Here is a 20,941-nt window from a genome sequence, read left to right on the forward strand (position 1 = left end):
GATCAGTGTTCTCATCTATAAAATAGGGTTGGTTTTTTTTATATTATTTGTTTATTTGGTAATACATAGTCTCTATTAGAAATGCTAAGAATTATTAATGTCTTATAGTAACAATTGGTAAGTTTTTACTTTGTTCATATTGTACTGTGTTTTTGTTTTATTTTAGTAAGATGGAGTCTCATTAGTTAGGCCAGACTGTCCTTCAACTCTCAATCCCCTGCCTTCCAACCACTACTATTTTGGGTGTGTGTCAGCATGCCTGGCTTTGGTTCAGTTTATGTGTCAAATTCTCTAGTACCTAGAGGTATACTGTAGTTGATATTATTTTCTCTATTTTACTAATGAAGAAATACATTTATAATCACCATGTTTGAATTATACTCATCTGATCATAAAGCTGTTTCTAGTGATCATAAGGTAATTTGTGCTTTTATATTTCTGTCACCAATTAAGGAAGCTATATTGTAAAAATACACACTGCTAGATAAAATAGAAAGACATGACTTTGGATTATAGGGGAAACATCAACACAGGAAAATATGCTAAATTAAGGACATCCAGTGTGAACAACAGATATCCTAAGAAGTTGGAAGAGATTAGTTGCAAGTGCACTTCAGGTGTGCTGTTGACAGATCAAAGGAAAAAGAATGGCCATAGGTCACAGTGTCCATTGCATTGAAGGAAAGCAGCGGATTACTGGGGCCTTCTTTCTGGTGCTAGTACCCGAATGGATGTTTCTTCCTTAAAAAGCCAGTCCTAAAAAAATATCAAAAGTACACATTAGATAAAAGTATATCTTCAATAAATGGTGCTAATGTAGAAGACTGAAACTAGGTTCTTATCTCTCACCATGCAAAAAACTCAACTCCAAATGGATCAAAAGCCTCAACATAAGACCTCACACTTAGAAACTGCTAGAAGAAAATGTAAGCAGTCTGCTTCTATAGGGAGACACATGTAAAGACATTCAGAACAGTATTTCAGTGGCACATCCATCCACAAATGAGATTACATGAAACTAAAAGGCTCTCTACAACAAAGGGAACTGTCAATTGAGTAGGAGGCAGCCCACAGAAAGGGGGATTTGCCATCTATACATCTGACAAGAGGATTAGTGTCTTAGGGTTTCTATTGCTGTGAAGAGACTCCATGACGGCAGCAACTCTTATAAAGGAAAAGATGTCATTGGGACTGCCTTGCAGTTTGAGATTCAGTCCATCATCATCATCATGGGAAGCATGATCAGACTCAGGCAGACATGTTGGTGGGGAAGGAGTTGAGAGTTCTACATCTGGATTTGCAGGCAGCAGGCCTTTCTGTGACTCTGAGCCACTTAGCCTGAGCTTGAGCTTCTAAGAGCAAAAGCCCTGCCCCTTTAACACATTGACATACCCTTTTTTGGCAAAGTCACACCTACTCCAACAAGGCCATACCTCCTAATAGCGTCACTCCCTATGGACCCATGAGGGCCATTTTTATTTAAATCGCCACAATTAGTATCTGTACCATACAAAGGACTAATAAACATAAACATCAAGAAAATGAACAAAAAGTAGGCCACGTAACTGAACAGGAAGTTCTCAAAAGAAGAAATCCAGATGGTTAGCAAATACTCTTAAATACATCCAGTAGCCTTAGGCATCAGGGAAATGAAGATTCAAACTACATTAAGATTCTATGTCACCTCAGTCAGAATGGCCTTCATCACAAAATCAAATGATAACAAATGCTAGTGAGGATGTGTTTAGAAAGTCAGTCTGAAGGTTAGTCAAAAAAGAGAACTCCCATAAGACCCAGCTGTACCACTCCTAGACATATAACCAATGAAATCTATGTTCTCCTACAGAGGTAATTACATATTCATGTTCATTACAATATCCAGGAAAGGGAAGTATGCTAGGTATCTATCACCCAATGAACAGATAAAGAAAATGTAGTACATATACACAATGCATTTCTATTCAGGGTTGAGTGAATAAAAGTGGCTAACAATCAGTATCAGAGATGTTGGCTCAAATCTCAGGTTTGTAACTCATTGGCTAAGGGTTTGTGATTGATAGTGATGTACTGACTGTGGTGGTAGCCACTAACCTACCTCATGTGGGTTTTGTCATTAGAATCATAATAAACATTGTGCTCCCCTACTGTCCACCACAGTTCAAGAGCTTCACAGCTCTGGGTGGCTCACGGTGATCATATGACATATCTGTGTCGTAGTCGTGGCAAATCTACTAAAAACCGGCAGAGTTCTTGTTCAGTTTAACTGAGGTAGTAGTGTGTGTGAAGTGCGTGATGCAAAACCGAAAATTCATTTGCATCTGTTCTCTCCTGTTCATGACTGTTTGTTGATTTGTCATTCACCTTGGTCCAACTTGTTACTTCCTTTCTTTGTGTTTTGTGTGTGTGTGTTCCTTGAGGTTAGTGTCAGTTTACTTTCAGATAGAGAGGAAATTTTTAATTTGAGAAGATTAATCAATATGGCTACCAAGATGCTTCAGCAGGTGTCTGTACAGAGAAGCCTGGAGTCTTCAAGCCACTGTAGAATGCTACCTCCTTTGAGTGTCTTTGTGTCGGTAACTTTTCTGTTGCTCTGTTAAAGCATCATGACAAAGGCAACTTAATATTTGGGCCTGTGGTTCCAGTGGAATTTGAGTCATTCATGATAGAAGCTGCAGGCATGGTGGCTGGATTAGCAGGTTGAGAACTCACATCTGGAACTGCGAATGAGAAAGACAGAGAGAGAGACTTGAGAATAGTTCATGGCTTTGAAACCTCAGAGCCCAGCCCCAGTGAAATACTTCCTCCAGCAAGGCCACTTCCTAAACCTGTGCAAATACTGCTACCAGGACATTCTCATTCAAATCCCCACAGCCCTCATTCTCAAAAAGTGTAAAAGTGTGATGTAATGCAGAAGCCCCCACTCCATTCTCTCCTCCATTTCTGAATCTTCCCAGTCACAAACAAAAAGAGGAGTCCTGTACCATTCCTGTACCAATAAGGTGGAATTAAATCATGTATGAGTCAGTCCAGCCAGAAAAGCCTGCCATAGCCTGAAATAAGGCTTTACTCTATCCTAGTTTGTGTTGCAAAGCCCATGGTATTAACACAGACATTAGCAGTTAACTTGAGTAGCTGGTGGAATGGAGGGCAGGAAAGAAACACAAACTACAGTCTACCTTAAAATCAAAGTTATGGGGCTAGGGAGATGTCTCAGTGGGTAAAGGGTTTGCTGCCCAAGGGTTTTGATTCTCCAGCATCCACTCTTGGAAAGCAGAAATGGGGCATCTCCAGGGTAAGCTGGCTAGCAAGACTAGATAAATTGTCAGACTCTGGGTTCTGCAAGAAACGCTGCCTCAGTATATAAGCAGTCAATGTAAACTCCAGACATCAACTGTTGAATCTCACATGCGTGCAAACATATGTATATGTGTAACCATGCACATGAGGTATATATATATACCCCCACACACAACCCCACACATCTGTTAACATCAGATAACCACATCTGTTATCGAGCTACCCATCTACCCACTCTCGTTTTTATTCAGCTTGCTGAGTTTTCTGTAATTCCTTTCAAGGAAAAAGAAGATTAAATTTTATTTGACGGAATACCTTTTGAAATAGAAAGAATGGAGAAATATTACTAAGTTAAGTCAATTTGAATATTTTCTCAGGCTACTCTATTGAATACTGTGAAGATAGCATACACTAAAAAGTAGCAGGTGGCTTAATCAGGCACTCCATGTTTGATGAGATGGTAGGTGTCTCTAGAAGCCTTGAGTGGCACACTGCCTTCTGAGCAGCGATCCTAGGGCCAGAAATAGATTCTGCCAGCAGCATAGCCAGCCAGAGTGATACTTCTGCCTCTCTCAAGAAAAGTGGCCTCTGGCTGCCAATTGTTCAGAATTTCCACAAGAGTTCCTGGCCCCTTTCAGCCTTCACTCTCTGTAGCCTAAAGTAAGAGTTGAGCCTGACAGCCAACCAGGCCCTTGGGCTTCAAGGGGTAGCTTCTCACAAGAGAACTGAAAACATAGTTCCCAGGAAGAAGTTCTGTTAAGGTTTATTTTCTTACTAGCAGATTGAGTTACGATCTATTAACTGAAAAACAAACAGATTTGCAAAGGAGACAAAGCCTGTCTTCCTTTTACAGTCTCCTTCCACAGTTCCCTTGGTGGTAGACAATGTACCTGATTATGGGTCTTAAATATCATTATATTGGTCTGGCCAGGGAGCCATAGCCTGAGTTCTAGTCTGAAAGTGCCCATGTGAAATTGAAAACTACTGTTGGAGAAAAAGAATTAGATTGCGTATATTTAACTCCAGTAGAGGCTCAGTGTTTAGTTTGTTGGTAGAAAACTAAGTAGGGTTACTCTGTTTCCTTTCAGCTGGCTGTCACTTAGCTCTCAGATTTGAGTTCTGGGCTGTCCTGTGTAGATTAGATGGCTCTGGTCAGGAAACCTCTTAGCTAAGTCAGGGAGCTCATGGTGGGCTTTTATGTACTATGCCTTCAGCATCAGTCAGGGCTTCTCCCTAAGTTCCCTAGAAAATATCTACCCTGGCTATTACTTCTCACAATAACAAATAGGGAATTATCTCATGAACCCCAGATGGGCCATTTATAATTATTTCTTCATTTTGTTTTAGTTGCTGAGGACCCCAGAGGCAAATGGGTTTTGTTGTCTAATTGTAGGGGATCATGCAGCACCTGTCTATTTCTGTGGGTTTCTGCATTCTACTCTGTCTTACCATTCTGATCTATCTTCATCTTGATCAATTTTATTACCTTGTTTTGGTAGAAAGTTGCTGCTGCTTCTAATTCTTCTCCTTTTTCTACTCTTCCTCCACCTTTGCCTTTCCCTTCCCCTTCCTCTTTCCCTTCTCCTTTTTTTCTTTCTCTCCTCCTCCTTCCTTTCTCTTTCCTTCTCCATCTTCTTGTGCTTTCCTATTTTTCTTTGTTTGTTTTACTTTTCATTTTTAAGGTTCCAGGAATTGAACCATGGCTCCTGAGCATGCAATCTGAGTGCTGTTCCAGGGAACTTGATCCTTAGTTGACTGTCTTTTGTTTTGTTTTCTCTTGTCTTGCTAAGTTGCACAGGCAGGAATTAAATTTGTCATCTTTTGTCTTAGCTCCTGAGTAGCTCAGATTACATGCCTATGCCATCATACTGTGCTAGAAGTAACTTCTTTACAGGGGCATTAAAATGGTGGTGCCCTTAGCTCAATGGGGGTTTGCAATCAGTCCCTCTGAGCCACCCCAACTTTTGAAATGAGTATGTATGAATTAGGAAAAGATGTCCCTTCTTCCACACAGCCCACCTAGCCCACCTTAACATGTTGCCTTTTCTGTCACCTTCTCTTCCTGAAGTTCCAGAAGAACTGATGGATCTGGCCTGGTATCATCCCTTCAGTATGAACAAGTTCATTTAATTTTTTTTTTATTTGAAAGAATTATTTGTCCATTTATTCTTTCACGAATGAATTAGTTTTACATTGATTTTGAAATAAATGTTTCAAGTGCAAGAAAGCCAGAGATGCACAAGGCCATTTTAAGGTCTCTCGTGAAGGTGACATTCTAGAGTGTGATCCAGTCAGTCCATAGATGACAAAACAGCAGACTGTGTTTGGTGCCAGCAAGGAAGTAAGCAGGATTTTGTGACAGGCAGTGAGTGAAGAGCATAGTATGGAGATTGAACAGCCTCTGAAGAGACGATGGACCGATCATTAAGGTGAGAGCTGGAAAATGAAGAGCCACAGACACCAATGGGATAAGAGAGACACATATGAAAAGCTGGAGCTCGAAGTGCAAAGGCCTTGGCTCTAAGGAAAGCAGGTCTGTTGCTAATGAGCAAAAAGAGTAAAGGGCAGGAAGCAGCCACTAAAGTACAACAGGAAGGACCTGGATTCTTTAGATCAATGTAGTTGAAATTTTACCCTAAATGTAATGGGAATTTATTAGTTTAGGATTTATTTATAGAACTGGCTAAAGCTTAAAGAATCAATCTGGCCACTGTGAGATAAACAGGGGAAGTGAGAACAGTCCATAGGCATGGTGACAAGTGTTTGCATCAAGGTCATGATGGTAGACATGAAGTTCGTGGGCACAGCGCTTCGGTGCTATGAAAGTAGACTTATTAGTGAACACGGGGAGAAAACACGAGGAAGAAAAAGGCAAGGATGACTCTCAGCCTCAGTGAGTTGGTAGGTGAAAAGTTAGATACAGCAGTAACATTTCCTGAAGTAAAGACAGTTTGTGATGGTAAAGAAGAACAAAGAGGAAACTAAGAAGTCAGATCTGGACATGTTAATTTTGAAGTATCTGGGGATGACTGGGGAGTTAAATGTCTGATCTGGATCTCACAGGTTATTAGGCTGATATTTTAGGGAGGCAGCAGTAATTTGTCAGTATTGATGCCATGGAGGTTTACAGAAACCTGGGAGCATGGTGGAAATGAGACATCCACGAACCAAGTCATGAAGGGCACACAGAGTTTGGATGTGTAAGGAAAAGGCAGGAAATGGCATTAGAGGAAGGGGGCATGGTCAGGGTGTGGAGAGAGAAGGTGTTTCAAGAAGAAAGTAACTGTCAACTGCTCAGCAGCCAAATCACACATATACTGCCATTCAACTTGTTCATAGTTGGTTGCCATGATTACAGCACTGTGTGCTGTAACTTAGTGAGTTGTGTCTCTGAACTGTGTACCTTGCATACATACTTTGATTAGGTATGTTCTGAAACAAATTAGGAGCAAGTAAATAGACAGTGGTGCAGTTGGATTTTGTCACCAAAGGCAGAGGTCTTCCCTCACCCTTGCCTCTGTTATATTCACTGATCTGTCTCCGGTTCTCAGTACTGTTATGGATTTCCCAGTACCTGATAAGGAGTTGAATACATGTGGTGATTCTTTGCCAAAAAACTACCCAAATTAAAGTCTATCTTTATTCAGGGATGCCAGGCCCCTAGATTCTGCCACCTTTTGGTGGCCATCTCTTGACATTGGATTTACTGTGATGAATATAGCTGTTTTTTGTTTTTTGGGGGTTTTTTTGTGGAATTTAGAAAGATAATGTTGGATGGATGAAACTAAGAATCTGAAATATCTTTCTTAAAATGTTAATCTTGTAATTGCTGTTTATTTACTGATGCCTTTATCCATGGAGAAAGGGAGGTTCCTAATTGTTAGCATTGCAATGAGCTAGGAAGACATCTTTACATCATGTGAAGAATGCCTAGATTTGTTGAAGCAGTGCCATGTCTTGGTATTATACAAACATAGGTCACAGAGCATCTGAGTTCATTTCCTGAACATCCTTTTTCTCTCAGTGACAGCATTTCTCTGGTACTGCTAAATGCAATGGCCCAGGAATCCACTGGGCATAGGGTGGATCTACTGTGGTGTGTGAGTTTGGAGAACACTCCTTCTCAAGGGAAGCTTTGATTCTGTGGTTTTCATTGAGTTTCTGAAGACAGAGTATACAGAAGTGGGACACAATGCAGTGTGCATCAGAAACCCTGGGATGCTTATCAAGACATTCTCACTGAGGCTAGTATTGGACCTTCACAGAACTCTTCTCTGTATAAACCCAGAACATCAGTGTCATTAATTTCTTTGTTAAAGAGATCAGCTTTTCCATATAGAGAAAGAACACAGTGTTCTAAATAAAAATGTTCAAGGGGTCAGGCTGTGGTGTCCTTTAATCCCAGCACTTGGGCAGAGGCAGGTGAATCTCTGTGAGTTTGAGGTTGTTCTGGTCTACAGAGTGAGTTTCAGGACAGCCAGGGCTACACAGTGAAACCTATCTCAAAACAAAAGCAAAAAAAAAAACAAAAAACAAAAAAAAAAAAAAAACAAAAAAAAAAAACCAAAACCTAAACCAAACCAAACTAAACAAACACACAAAAAAGAAATGTTGAACAGTATCCTCAGAAATGGAGCTGTTCGGATGCTAATACAAAGGGTGCCTGCTTGTGGTCCTGTGACTGGATGCCATGTTGTAAGTTACAAATACCATCCCACTTCTTTTTTAACAGGAATCTTTTGTGTTTGAGCCCAACTGCCTCTTCAAAGTGGATGAATTTGGCTTCTTCCTGACCTGGAAGAGTGAAGGCAAGGTATGGCATAAGAGAAGCTACTTTCCAGGTCAAGCCATTTCACTTCCCAACAGGTAGACCAAGCACCTCTGGAGGGCGTGGAGACCACGTTAACTCATTCCTGTGAGATTCTTCACTGCATACTTTTCTGTTCCATGAGTTGAGGACACCATGGGAATTAAAGACATTATGCAGTTTAACTCTCAGAGATTCAACTGGAGGAACAAAACTGGCATTTTTAAAAGAGCTACAAGTCACTAAGCATCATGAAAAAGAAGTTATGTTGCTATAAAAGCATGTCTGGTTTAATCTTGAGAGTTAACAATATTTTCTAGAAAATAATTTTCAAGCTGAAACAAAGAAGTACCTTGAAAGAGGTTCCTTAAAGCCTGGGGAGTGGTCAGATGTGCAGCACAGCGCTCACATTTAGTGAATATTGGAGACGAACCAAGAGAGATGGAGTTGGCAATGTATAAAAGTTGGCATTATTCCTACTTAATATCTTATATATGCAGATTTTTGTTGATACACAGGCACATTCATAAGTGCAGTAACATTTGTAAACATTTTACTAATTATTTAGAATTACATTTATATATATGTCTTCATATTTATGTGTGTATACATATATAAAATAAGTTCGAGTCTCTTCTTTCTGATCATTAGACATCATTACTGTTACTTTGCATTTTGCCATTTGTATCAACAGCACTGATTTTATCTTTAGAAATGTTTGTTAATACTCTGTGCCACGAGGCTGGCAGAATTTCAGTTCATAGCTGGGGTGTATGCTCTCTCTTCAGGAAGGACAAGTGCTAGAATGTTCCCTCATCAACAGTATTCGGCTGGCAGCCATACCAAAGGTAAATGCGATTGGCGTTGTTCTTCAATTTTATTTTATTTATAGTGTGTAAGAGGGTGCATGTGTGAGTGTCTGTGTGTTGGGATGAAGTGAGTGTGCATGTGCTATATGTTCCTATGGGATGGGTTCTGTCTGTCCACCTTTACATGAGTTCTGGAAATAAAACTCAAGTCCTCAAGCTTGCTCCGCCAACACTTTTACCCTCTGAGCTGTCTTGTGGGCCCTGCTGTTCTTTTAGACATAGATTTACAAGACTTGAAAAATGATCTATGGTTAATTTCTTACTGCCCCCAAAGTTATCAGCTTGGATTTAAGAATGGGCCCCGAGTGGAGTTTTCATCTATAACTCTTAGGTGACTTGGATTACATTATCTGGATTTTAGTTATATTAGAAATGTTTTAACCCTTGGAATTAAAAGTATTGCATGGTGTCAGTATCAGAGAGACAGATCCTTTCATCTAAAAGTTACTTCTAAAAACTCTTCGCATCCCCTGGAGTCAGTGATTTGCTCTTCATGTGTGACTGATGAGTGTGGGGGTTTACATGTCTGAGGCACCCCATATTTATTCATCTGTGTACTCAGAACACTAGTGCACACACCAAGCCTGGCTCACCTCTGAGAGGGAAGGCACCCATGAGCACAGAAATTAGTGATCTTCAGAGATTGGTGTGTTTGAATGAGAAGCTGTCTGCCTAGTGCTGAGAGGAACTAAAATGTTTCTCTTCATATAATACTCTACCACAGGATTTATTTCCCTCTGTGTGGTTTCAGATTTCCAAAACAAAATTCTATTCCTGTTTGTTTGTTCGTTTTTATTTGTCAGTTGGCCTCTTTCATGTTAGCTAAGTTTCTTGTGTGACCACATATTGGAATTATCTCTCAAAAACAAATGTGGTATTTTATGTAGGAATTAGGGTAAACTTTCACAACTTTCCTCCCATGTAAGGATGCATAGATTGTAAAAATGAAAATGCTTGGTCTTTGTATCCAAGCTGCTTGAGAGTCTTAACTTCATTTCCTCAGAATAGCCTGTGGCAGTGACTATGGTGATATTGTCCTCATTCCTGGTAAGTAAGCCTGTATTCTGTGGTAAGAGGCCCTTTTGGATATTCACGAACACAAGCACACACGAATCACAGTCTTTCCTGAACATTACCAAAGCTGAAATTTTCTGGGAGTGACAGTCAAAAATTCAGACAAGGAGGCTAGAGGTGTGGTTCAGCGATTAAGAGCACTGGCTGCTCTTCTAGTGGATCTCGGTCCAAGTCCCAGAACCCACATGATGGCTTTTAACTATCTGAGTACCAGACACACACAAACATAGACATACTAATGCCATCAAAACAAATAATTGAGATTTATTTTTAAAATATCTATACAAAACACTATTGAGCTAAGTTTTCTTTAAAATAAGCACAATGCTCTTCTGAAGCAGTTTTTGTCCACTATAATGTTGGAGACTTCAGCCCTCCAGGTTTTATAATAACGCTAGTTCCCTGGGGTTTTAAATGCAGCCGGGACCATTTCCCTTTAGGTATATTTTTACACAAAGTATGGTTTCTTTTCAGTGCATTTTTCTCTACACTCTGCGACCTAACATATTTTTTTCCTATTTTTATACATCTACAGGATCCCAAAATCCTGGCTGCTCTTGAAGCTGTTGGAAAATCTGAAAATGATCTGGAAGGGCGGATATTGTGTGTCTGCAGCGGCACAGATCTGGTGAATATTGGCTTCACTTACATGGTGGCTGAAAACCCAGAAGTAACTAAGGTAACATCCCAATGGTCTCCCTCCCCAATAAGTATATGTTGTGTGTGCACACAGCTTTTTAACATTTAATATAATTATAAATATGAAATTGAGAATTGTACAATCATTTTAATCTTTTAAAAGTCCACTGCTCTGCTGGCATATTAGTATAGAAAATTCAGCAACCAGAATGCCTTCATCACCTATCATGCACAGAGGTCAACCCTGGTGTGATATGTTATTAGAAAGCTAGCCCGGGCCTTCCATAACATGAATGTGCCCAGGGGTGCCTGGGTTAATGAGTCTGAGGTAGGAGACAAGAGGCTCCTTTTCTGTTAAGCTCCGAGAACCACAGTTTGAGTATCATATATATTGGTCAGTCCTGCCCACCAGAAACAGAATGTAAACCATATATATAGTTTAGGTATAGCTGGGTAGGAGAGAGCGTGCATGGCATGGATACGGTTCTATTGTATAAAGTGTGATAAAAATTAAAAAGGTAATGAGTGACTCAGAAGTGGAGACTATGACAAGCACATTCAATATCCTGGGTTCTACCCTCAGTGCCAGAGACCAACATTGGGTATATCTATTTCTATAAAATACATTATTTAACCCAATATATCCTAACCATTGTTCCTTTAGTATGCTATAAGCATAAAATTTACCAGCGACATATTTTACATTCATTTGTTCATGGTGTTTGACATCTAGTGTGTGTTTTCACATCAAACCTGTCAAATTAAAAGTGCGAAGTAGACGATGGCTACCATATTGAACAGTGTAAACCTAGTTGCTTAAAAGTCCCAAACTTTTCCTCAGTAAGTTGTTTGAAGTATTTTGAGTTAAGATCCATCTTGTATTATGATGCCCATTATGTATTATGAAACCATTGCCTTAGTAAGCTAGTCTCTAAGAGATTTTGGTGAAAAAAAGCTTCAGACTTAAATTTTTTCAACTTGACTTCCAAACATGTGTAATCTATATGAAGGAAACCAAGCCTTTTCTCTTCTATCATAGAGACCTGGGTTTGGGAAAGGAGAGTTTTTTGTTTTTTGGTTTTTTTTATTTTCCATTAATCTCATAATTAGAAACACAGCAACACAGCATTGGTTTAGTGAGAAAGATATCAGTAAAGATGCTGAATTGTGTAGGTAGAAGAGTATTCATCTATTAACATCAGGTGGGGAAACAGAGGACCATCACAAGCATGGACTCTAACAAGAGGCAGAATTGAGTGTTGCTCACTCTGGGGCCACAGGGCTCAATCACCATCCCTTGCATGGCTCATTCTAGGATCACTGGACTCAGCTGGGATGTTCCTTACACACTAGTCCCAGACCACCAGATGCACTGATGCAAAGACTTCATTTGAAACAATAACTTCCAGGTGTCTGTCTGTCTCTGTCTCTGTCTCTGTCTCTGTCTCTGTCTCTGTCTCTGTCTCTGTCTCTCTCTCTCTCTCTCTCTCTCTCTCTCTCTCTCTCTCTCTCTCTCTCTGTGTGTGTGTGTGTGTGTGTGTGTGTGTGTGTGTGTGTTTCAGAGGCTCTTGCTTTGTGCTTTTGGAACCAGGCATGGGCCCTCAAAGGACAGCCTATCTCAGTTAGGGAGAACTGCTTTTACAGGCCTCTGAAGTTTTTATTTCTCTGCTCAGACAGGAGTCTAATTTGAAAGGATTATTGACCTTGATCTAGACAAATAGTGTTGCTGAATCTATAGTTCAGGTTTGCATATTTGCTTCAAAGGTCTTTCTCATCACTGTTTGCCATAGCAACACTGAATCTGGGGGGATCCATTCTAGCTAGCTGCTAAGTGAACTACTTGTTGGTCAGATACAGATGTTTGGTTTCTTAAAATTTTGCAAAAATACTGTAAACTTTGTTGTCTTATAACATCAATTCCTGTTAGATAAAACACCTTGATTCCTTCTCAACTCAAGAATCTGCCTAGGTCTCTGATTAGCTGAGCAGAAATACTTACTTTTCCTTCTCGGCCAACTAGGAACTTAGATACTCTATTTACTCTTCTGTCTCTCACTTCTTTTTTCCTTCTGTAAAGTGAGACTTGCATAAAACTACCTGCTGTAAGACTATGAGGATTGCCGGAGTTGCTGCTTTGCAAACAGGCTGTGCATTCCATCCTTCTGTTAGCTATGATGATCCCAAAATCAGAGTGTAAGCTAGGAGGGGAGGGAGAGTTCAGGATGAGCCTCCTACCATCTGATCTCTCAGACATGACATAAACTGTGGAACTCCAAAGACCACACGGGAGGATAGACTGAAGCCCAGGCTTAAATTCAGGCTGTCTGCCTTCTCTCCTTGATACTGGCTACATTGTCAGAAGCCCAAGCAAGTAAGGTCCTGGGAAGATGGCTCAAATCAGCAAATCTCAGGGGTTTGTTTCCTATAATTTGATGACTGTCAATCTTTGTCTAATGTGTTTAAGAATTTCCTTTTGGAATATACTCAAGTGAGTAAGTTTTATGTGGAGAAGTGATAAGGTGTAGAGTACCTCCTCTAAAAACAAACTTCAACTGTTTTTCTTTTAGTAGGAGTTACATTTTTTTTAAAGCCTTATTTCCTAGAAAATAGACTATCAATAATTCTATCCTATTTTCAGTTCAAACTCACAGATATTTAACCCTACTGTTTTTAGGGGGAAATATTTTAGCTTCTCGGAACTGTTATTTAGAAGAAACAGGGTTTTTATAATATTTCTCTAATGGTATAATATACAAATAATAAATCTCATTGTCCAGACTGAAAAGTATTACAGGATGTCCTTCTGGTTGATGAGTGCTTGCTGTCAGCATTAAATACCATGTTTTTCCTAACTATGAGTAATAATTTTTTCCTGAATTTTTTAGTGAATATGCATGTAGATGGTAATGATACCCATATCTTGTTATCAGTATTTGAAAAGGTTATATTAGTCACATCAGGACCTTTACTACCTTTAGTTTTGGCAGTATTTCTTGTGTTCCCTTTTTATTTCTAATCCTGGAGAGATGCATCCCTAACAGATTATACAAGCCAAGAAATTAGAGGATTTAAGTGAAAAGTATGAATGATTGGGTGAGGTAAAAAAAAAATGGAAGAATTTATCAATCAACTCAGGTATCTGGAGAGGTGGATGTGACCCAGTGGTACCAGTCACAAGTGAATGGAACCAAAGACCTACGAATTATGGGATCACAGGATGCGCTAATGGCCCAGTTAGCGCATGAAAGATGAAAGATGTTCCAGTAACAGCCAAGAAGTGATTTTTAAATTAGTCGGTACAGATCTTAAGTTCTTTGGCTGAAAGCAAGTACATATGCTTTACTTGCTGGCCATTCTTTCAATGGCAAAGCTGCAGACTTTAAGTGTGGTCTGTTGATGGGATGTCATGGAGCTTTTTATATGTACCACAGACATTAAGGATATGTGTGGAACAGGCTGCAGTTAAGTCCACATTTCATAGCTCAGTGACTTTCTTTAATCTAATGCTTGTCTAGTGCTATGTGGACTAGCACATAGATAGCATTTGGAGGAAACAAATTAAAAAAGATAGCTCTAGAATATTCAACTCTAATAGCAACAGGCCTTTTTCTTTTCACTAGAATGTTTTATTTGTTTATGTAATGTTTTATTATAACTGACATAAACAGATTTGGAAATCGTTATACGTGTTTCATTGTAACCCTTCACCTTTGGGGCAAAAGAATTTACTACATCAGCATGTGGCCTGGAAATTAAGTTCAGTGTCTGGGTATCCATGGGCTTCAGTTGTCTTAGAAGCATTCAGTATTGCTTTCTCTAGCCAAGGAGGGCGAGGGGCAGAGAGTTTCTAGCATTGCATTGATTATTGAAATGCTTGAATCTCCTCATAAGTCCTAGACTATTATGCTACAGAACGGTCCAACTGTTCTGAAGAATTCACTTCTCCAAACATTTAGTTGAAGCCAACTTTATCTTAACCCAGACTTCAGAAGGACCAAATTTAACTCAAGAGAAATTTTCTGACTCTGAGTGAGTCCTTCATATTGTAAAGAGTCTCCAATATTGTGTGTGTGTGTGTGTGTGTGTGTGTGTTTGTGTGTATGTGTGCACGTGCTTCATTTTACGTGGCTGGTTGGTAAGTCAGTAAAATCCAGATGATTCGAATTTCTCCAAGTTCAGGTTGCAGATCCTTATAACATACTTTCTAGTCATTTGACTGTGAAAATGTGATTGTTTTTCCCAGAGATGAAAGTCTTATATAAGACATCTTGGAAGCTCAGCTTGTGCTGTCTCCAGCTGCTCTCAGCGCTGTGTAAACAAACTGGCCTTGCCACTTGCCACTTACTTAGACTTGAGCTTGACTCCACTTCTCCTCCCTTATATGGTATCTTAAATAAGTTGGTAGCCAAACTTTTCACCTGCTGGCCTCCTCTCAGCCACTCTGCCAAGACCACCCACACCTCCCTCTCATACCCCCAACCATCCCTTATATAATTCAAGTTTCATCTCCTCAGTATATCCAGAGCACAGTTGCTTCTTACTGCTGCCATTCTGTGCTGTTGTCCTGACTGAAGCTGTTTATATCTCCTCTTCTCCTCTTCTTCTCTCCCTTTCCTCCTCCCCCTCCCCCTCCTTTCCCCCTCCCTCTCCCTCTTCCTCCTGTGCCCCTCTTGTTCCCCCCTCTCTCCCTCTCCCTCTCCCTCTCCCTCTCCCTCTCCCTCCCCCTCCCCCTTCTCCTCCCCCTCCCCCTCCCCCTCCCCCCTCCCCCTCCCCCTCCCCCTCCCCTCCCCCCTCCCCCCTCCCCCTCCCCCTCTCCCTCTCTCTCCCTCTCCTTCCCCCTCCTCTCTCTCTCTCTCTCTCTCTCTCTCTCTCTCTCTCTCTCTCTCTCTCTCTCTCTCTCTCTCTCTCTCTCGTCTTCATCTTGACCTTGCCCCTTCTCAGAATAGCAGCTGAAGATAAATAAGCCCCTTCAGATCGGGGGCTTTCATCACCTTGGATCCTCTAAGGCCTTCAAGTCTCTGTGAAATCATCTGCTTCCCTGCCTGCCCTCACCTCCATTTTCCTCAGCCATGTGTCTGTCGGATCTCCAAGGACATGCTGGTCATTTGCTCTTTCCCCTGTTCTAAGGGAAGGTTTTATGTATGGTTGTTTGTTTTGTTTTATTTCCCTGTTTTTTCTGGTTCTCTTCCCTTCCCTGCTGGACTCTTCTCTACCTACTGCAGCTCTGTCCTCTAGCCATTTCAGCCCTTCCCCAATCATCCTGCTTTCCAAAACAGTTTCAAACCTTTTGAAAGTGCTCAATAAATGCATGTTTACTGAAGGTAGCTATGCTGACTGCCCCAGTATATCCTAATCAGGTGGTTAAGATGTACAGTAAGTAGTTTTGCCCTAATTTTTGGGAAATGGGTTCCAATATCCCACAATGAAAGCCTGAGACCACAAATGGTACCAAGCTTTATATGTACGTCTCCATTTTTCTTCTTCCTGTAAATACATCTGATAAAGTTTAATTTATGTTAAAGGAAGTCACAATGCATAATGAATTGTGAACAATAGATTGTGATAAAATTGCCAACATCAGTACAGTTTTGTGTGAGGACATTATTAAGTAAAATAGGGACTATTTGAGCACAGCCCATTTGATAATGAGGTAGCTCAGAGTGCCTAACAAGGGGGTGGTATATGCACCGTAGACCCACAGTTAAAAGGGGTGACTCAGATCCCAGCTGCATAGAATGGGACAATATGGGATTTAATTCTGTTACCAGAGGGTGTGCACGTTATAACTTATGAGTAGCTTGCTTCATTCATTTCCATTTAATATTTTCAGATATGAGCCACTAACACCATTGAAAGTGAAATAAGGGGTCGGGGGCCCACTATATCACCTCAGTGTTTTATACTTTGATTTTATACAGATTAGCAGAGGAGGAGGTAGGAAAATGGTACTTGACAGACAGGCTGAGAAAATGTGATTTGATGGCGGTCCAAGGGGAACAGAATGATCTATAATCCCGAGGTGTTATTTTTAGAGTCATTTTTCAGGATGTAATGAGATTGCTGCCACTGAGAGACCATGACAGGAATGGAGGTTTCGACGCTGTTCTCTTGGCCTCCTCCCAATCTGGATCATTATATCCTGCTTACCCAACTACTTCCTGTCCTTCCAGTTAGAAAATGTCGCTTTCCTTTCCTCTCCTGAAAAGCCCTCTGTTAAAAAAAGAATTGCTAACAAATTGCTACCACCTTTACCCCAACCCCAGCATGCTGCTGGGTAAAAGGTGTGTCTTCTGTCATGTAGCTAGAAACACTTGAGAAGACGCAACCTCATGCTGAAAGCTTTGGCCCATTTTCCAATAAACTGTAATAAAGCTTTTTATCCCTCCTCCCTGATTCCTCCTCCCTGAACCATCTTCATCCTTTTGCTTATTATTTTATCATAGGCTATGCAAATTACTTAATAGCATGCTTACAGCAAGTTATTTAGTTAAAAAACAAACTCTGGTTTGTTTGTTTGTTTATTTCTCAGAAGGCAGCTAGCTCAGAAGGGTTTCAGTCTCCAGCAAATAGGAGTTCAGATGTCTTTCATTAAGTTACAGCTGGTGCTACACAGCCGACCAAAACCCCAGTCACTGTGCTATGCACCAGGCTCAAGCACAGCCCGCATTCAATGTTTCCACAAATAAATCTGCCATTTTAGAGCAACTCAAATTTTCTTCTGATTACAGAAATAAGCTGTTATTGTGAGGTTCAGAATGCAGAGATTGGAGCTGGGATCCGACACTTTCCATCCCGCTCATTATACTTTCTTCAGGTTGTAAATATTTGGCAAACTTCGTAAATTATACTTTGTGACTAAGTTACCAAATAAGACTTCACTAACTACCGCAGAAATTAAATTATGAAAAATAGTAAGTGTTCTTTTGGGGGGATAAAAAATGATAGTAGGGTGTGTAATTTATTGCAGGCAATAAAATATCATTTTAAGAAACTGAGTTAAATGTGAAAGGTACCTTGCTTGGATTATGTTGACTAACTACAGAGGTTCCTGGAGAAGGAAGGGATTACTCTTTGTTTTACCGAGAAAACAAAAGTAGCGGCTCTCTTCCTTCTGTTGGCTCTGCTAGCATCCTCCATAGCCTCGAAGACCTCAGTCTAGTTCCTGTGTAGATGTTCAAGCACTGAGCATCTTCAAGGAAACAGACTTAGCATCTGTCTTGGCCAGCAGGGGAGATCACCTGAAAGAGAAGATGGGGGAGAGGTGAACGTAAAGAACCACGGCTTATCTATAGGCTGATCAAACTGTATTTTTTACTTTTTTACACACACGAGTTATGTACACAAAAAGGCAGGATGTGGGGAAGGGGATGATGCAGGAGCGTAGGTGTTTAGGGGGAGTACAGATATCTTCTAGAATAGAGTGTCAGCTGGGTGAAGGTTCAGGGGACAGATCACTGTGACTCTGCCTATGATTCACTTGTCCTTATCTAAGTTGGTACTATCTACCAAGGTTACCTATCTACATATCTACCTATGAATATTTAGGCTGGCAATTTTCTACCAAAGCTGCTTGTTTACAATAGCTTATAGCTATCTGTTTCAGTGTTTTTCCACAGAGACCCAAGACTTTGTATTAGCAGGCATTTTTGTCAGGCCTATGGCTGATTCTAGGCCTTCAGTGTATAAGCAGGGCGGCCCCTGACAAGCATCAGACAGGTCTTTAAGAAATGCCAGTTCTCAGGCACACTCCTTGTCTAATAATGAGAAACTTAGATATAGAGTCTAGGAAAGTTTTAACATATTTCCCAGTGATCTGCCAATTGATGTTTGAAACCAATTGGATTACTATAAAGGTACATTTAAACCACAAATCACCAATTTTCAAGCCTACAAAGTGTAAAACTGATTACAGCATACACGTAGACAAATGGAGCTTCCTACTCTACCAGCCTGTACATGAATTCACCAAGGCAGAACAAGAAAAGGCACCTGGGGGTAAACCAGTATCTGTGACTCTAGAGAGCTCACACTTGCTTCACAGCACCCCATGTTACAAATCTTTTTTCATACAGTAGTTTTTTTTGTTGTTGTTTGTTTGTTTCAGTATGGTATGCCCAGGGTCTCATGTATTCTCGGCAAATGTTCTACCACTGAGCTATACCCCCAAATATTGCAATGCTACTTTGTATGGTTTCATATGGTTAGGGAGTATAGGCTGGTGGCTCCCAGAGCCCTGGCAACTCCTGTAGAGCTTCAAAGTCCTGTCCAGGCCCAGCCTCAGCCCCTCTGAATTAGAAACCCATATTGTAATGATCTGATTTGCCCTCCAGATGATTGTGCTGACACTGAGAAGTGTGGCCATGGGAATACAGTCCATCAGTTGCCTTAATATTCCACCATCCTATGGAGATCTAGGAGAAGGGGCAGTCACCTGCTGGTGAGCTGTGCTTGCTGCCTTCTTAAGCAGCTTGTGAATCTGAACTTCTCCCCACCCCTCAATATTCACTAAGTCTCTTTACTACATTGCCTCACAGTGAGACTCAAATACAACAAGCATAGAGGTTGTGTGTGTATGTGCCAGCATCTCTGTCTCTGTCTCTCTCTGTTTCTCTCTCTCTGTTTCTGTCTCTCTGTTTCTCTCTCTCTCTCTCTCTCTCTCTCTCTCTCTCTCTCTCTCTCTCTCTCTCTCTGTGTGTGTGTGTGTATTTCATGCTTCTAAACTAACAGTTGGCATTTTCATGCCAAAGTGTTAGATCCAGCAAGAAGACTGGAGTGAACATTTATGTTTTTCAGTTTGGCACGGACCATAGCTAGCTCTGAGTGTCAAGCTGTGTTGCATACTGAAGGTCATGACTTGTGCTCAGCAAAGAACACCATGGATATTTACCAGTAGATTGTTATATGGTAAGACTATGGGGGTCAAAGTATGGTCAGGGCCCAGTGGGTCATATGACTGAGGAGTCAGTCTCAGAGCCGCTGAGACAAGAATGCTCATTGCGACAAGATGTACTAAGGTATGAGTAGTCCTATGGGAGAGCATGAAAAGCTCAGTGCTTCTCTTTTCATGTGAGCTGTACACAGAGAGAAAGGTTTGTGAGGCATTAGAATGTCGAGTCCAGATTGGTCCCTGGTTGCCACTAGAGAAAAGAGGTTGCCCTAAATCAATAAATATGATGTAATTTTCCCTGTACCCTCAGTGAGTAGTTTTACAAGGGAAGCAATCTTTTCATCACCTAATCAAATGACAGGCAAAATGAAATAAAAATGGCCCCTGGGTTAACAGGTTTAATGTAATCTAGAGCTAGAGAAACAGAATAAGAAAAATCAGGCAAAAACATATGAAAATACAGATGAAAATAAAGGAGAATTGTTTAGTGCAGTATACCACTAATGAACCAAACACTGGCCACAGAAGGAGCTGTCCAAATGGTGGGAAACCAGACCCTCTGAGTAATGTTTGGATGGGTCCAGAAAGCTGGCTGCCAGGTTGTCAGAGTGAAGGAAAGGATATGTTATTCAGATGAAGTAACTGCAGAAATAGTCCAAGAGTGGCTTCACAGTGAGCTGTGTCTCAGATGGAAGTCTGAAGGTCCACAGAGTTCCCAAATTGTATTATCACGACTTGTAGTTATCAGTTGTGGGGGATGAGTCCTATACACCAACTCTCATTTAAATATCACCATAGAGTTGCTACTGTTGGCTGTCAATCAGTCTGTGGTAATATTGAACTAGTCACCTGGCTTAGGCATATCTTATGTTATTAGAAAGCTCAAAGTGGAGTTACCACCGCATTCCGCATAGAAAGTGCAGAAGAATGCAGTCAAACAATACCGGAAGTCTCTTAAAATGAATTTTCCAGTTCCAGGATTATCTCTTAAAATTGCTATGAAATTTGCTTTCTATAAAACTGCTTTCAAATGAACAAATTGAGTGTTCTTTATTATGCTGTAGTGTTATAGAACCACCACCGCTGTATAGTTCTATGACATTCTCATCATCCAGAATGGAAGCCCATCTTGCCTCCACCACCCTTGCCTGCAACCTGAGTGCACACTTTTATCAGTTGCCCTCCTGCTGTTTACCAGCGTAATGTATCATATACTATCACTAGAAGTTTCAGCACGTTCATCTATTGGTCTTTAAAACGTGGTCCTGGACGTGAATGTCACCAAGTCCCTGTGATCACTGAGGTAGGCTTTCTTGAAGTTTTAGCTCCTTTTCCTTAGGAAAATGTCCAGCATCCGGAGCACTTCCC

General features: G+C 40.7%; 1 protein-coding gene across 14 annotated transcripts in view; it reads left to right on the forward strand.

The window, feature by feature from the left end:
• Plcb4 (phospholipase C beta 4) overlaps positions 1 to 20,941 on the forward strand; it is a 355,587-nt gene that overhangs the window by 234,093 nt on the left and 100,553 nt on the right. For all 14 annotated transcript variants that reach the window (XM_076929818.1, XM_076929820.1, XM_076929819.1 and 11 more), the window contains 3 exons: positions 8,030 to 8,110; positions 8,893 to 8,952; positions 10,583 to 10,726. In XM_076929818.1, coding sequence (XP_076785933.1) covers positions 8,030 to 8,110; positions 8,893 to 8,952; positions 10,583 to 10,726 — 285 coding nt within the window. The remainder of the gene's footprint in view (positions 1 to 8,029; positions 8,111 to 8,892; positions 8,953 to 10,582; positions 10,727 to 20,941) is intronic.

Source organism: Arvicanthis niloticus, chromosome 2 (genome assembly GCF_011762505.2).
Source record: "Arvicanthis niloticus isolate mArvNil1 chromosome 2, mArvNil1.pat.X, whole genome shotgun sequence".
Lineage (NCBI taxonomy): Eukaryota > Metazoa > Chordata > Mammalia > Rodentia > Muridae > Arvicanthis > Arvicanthis niloticus.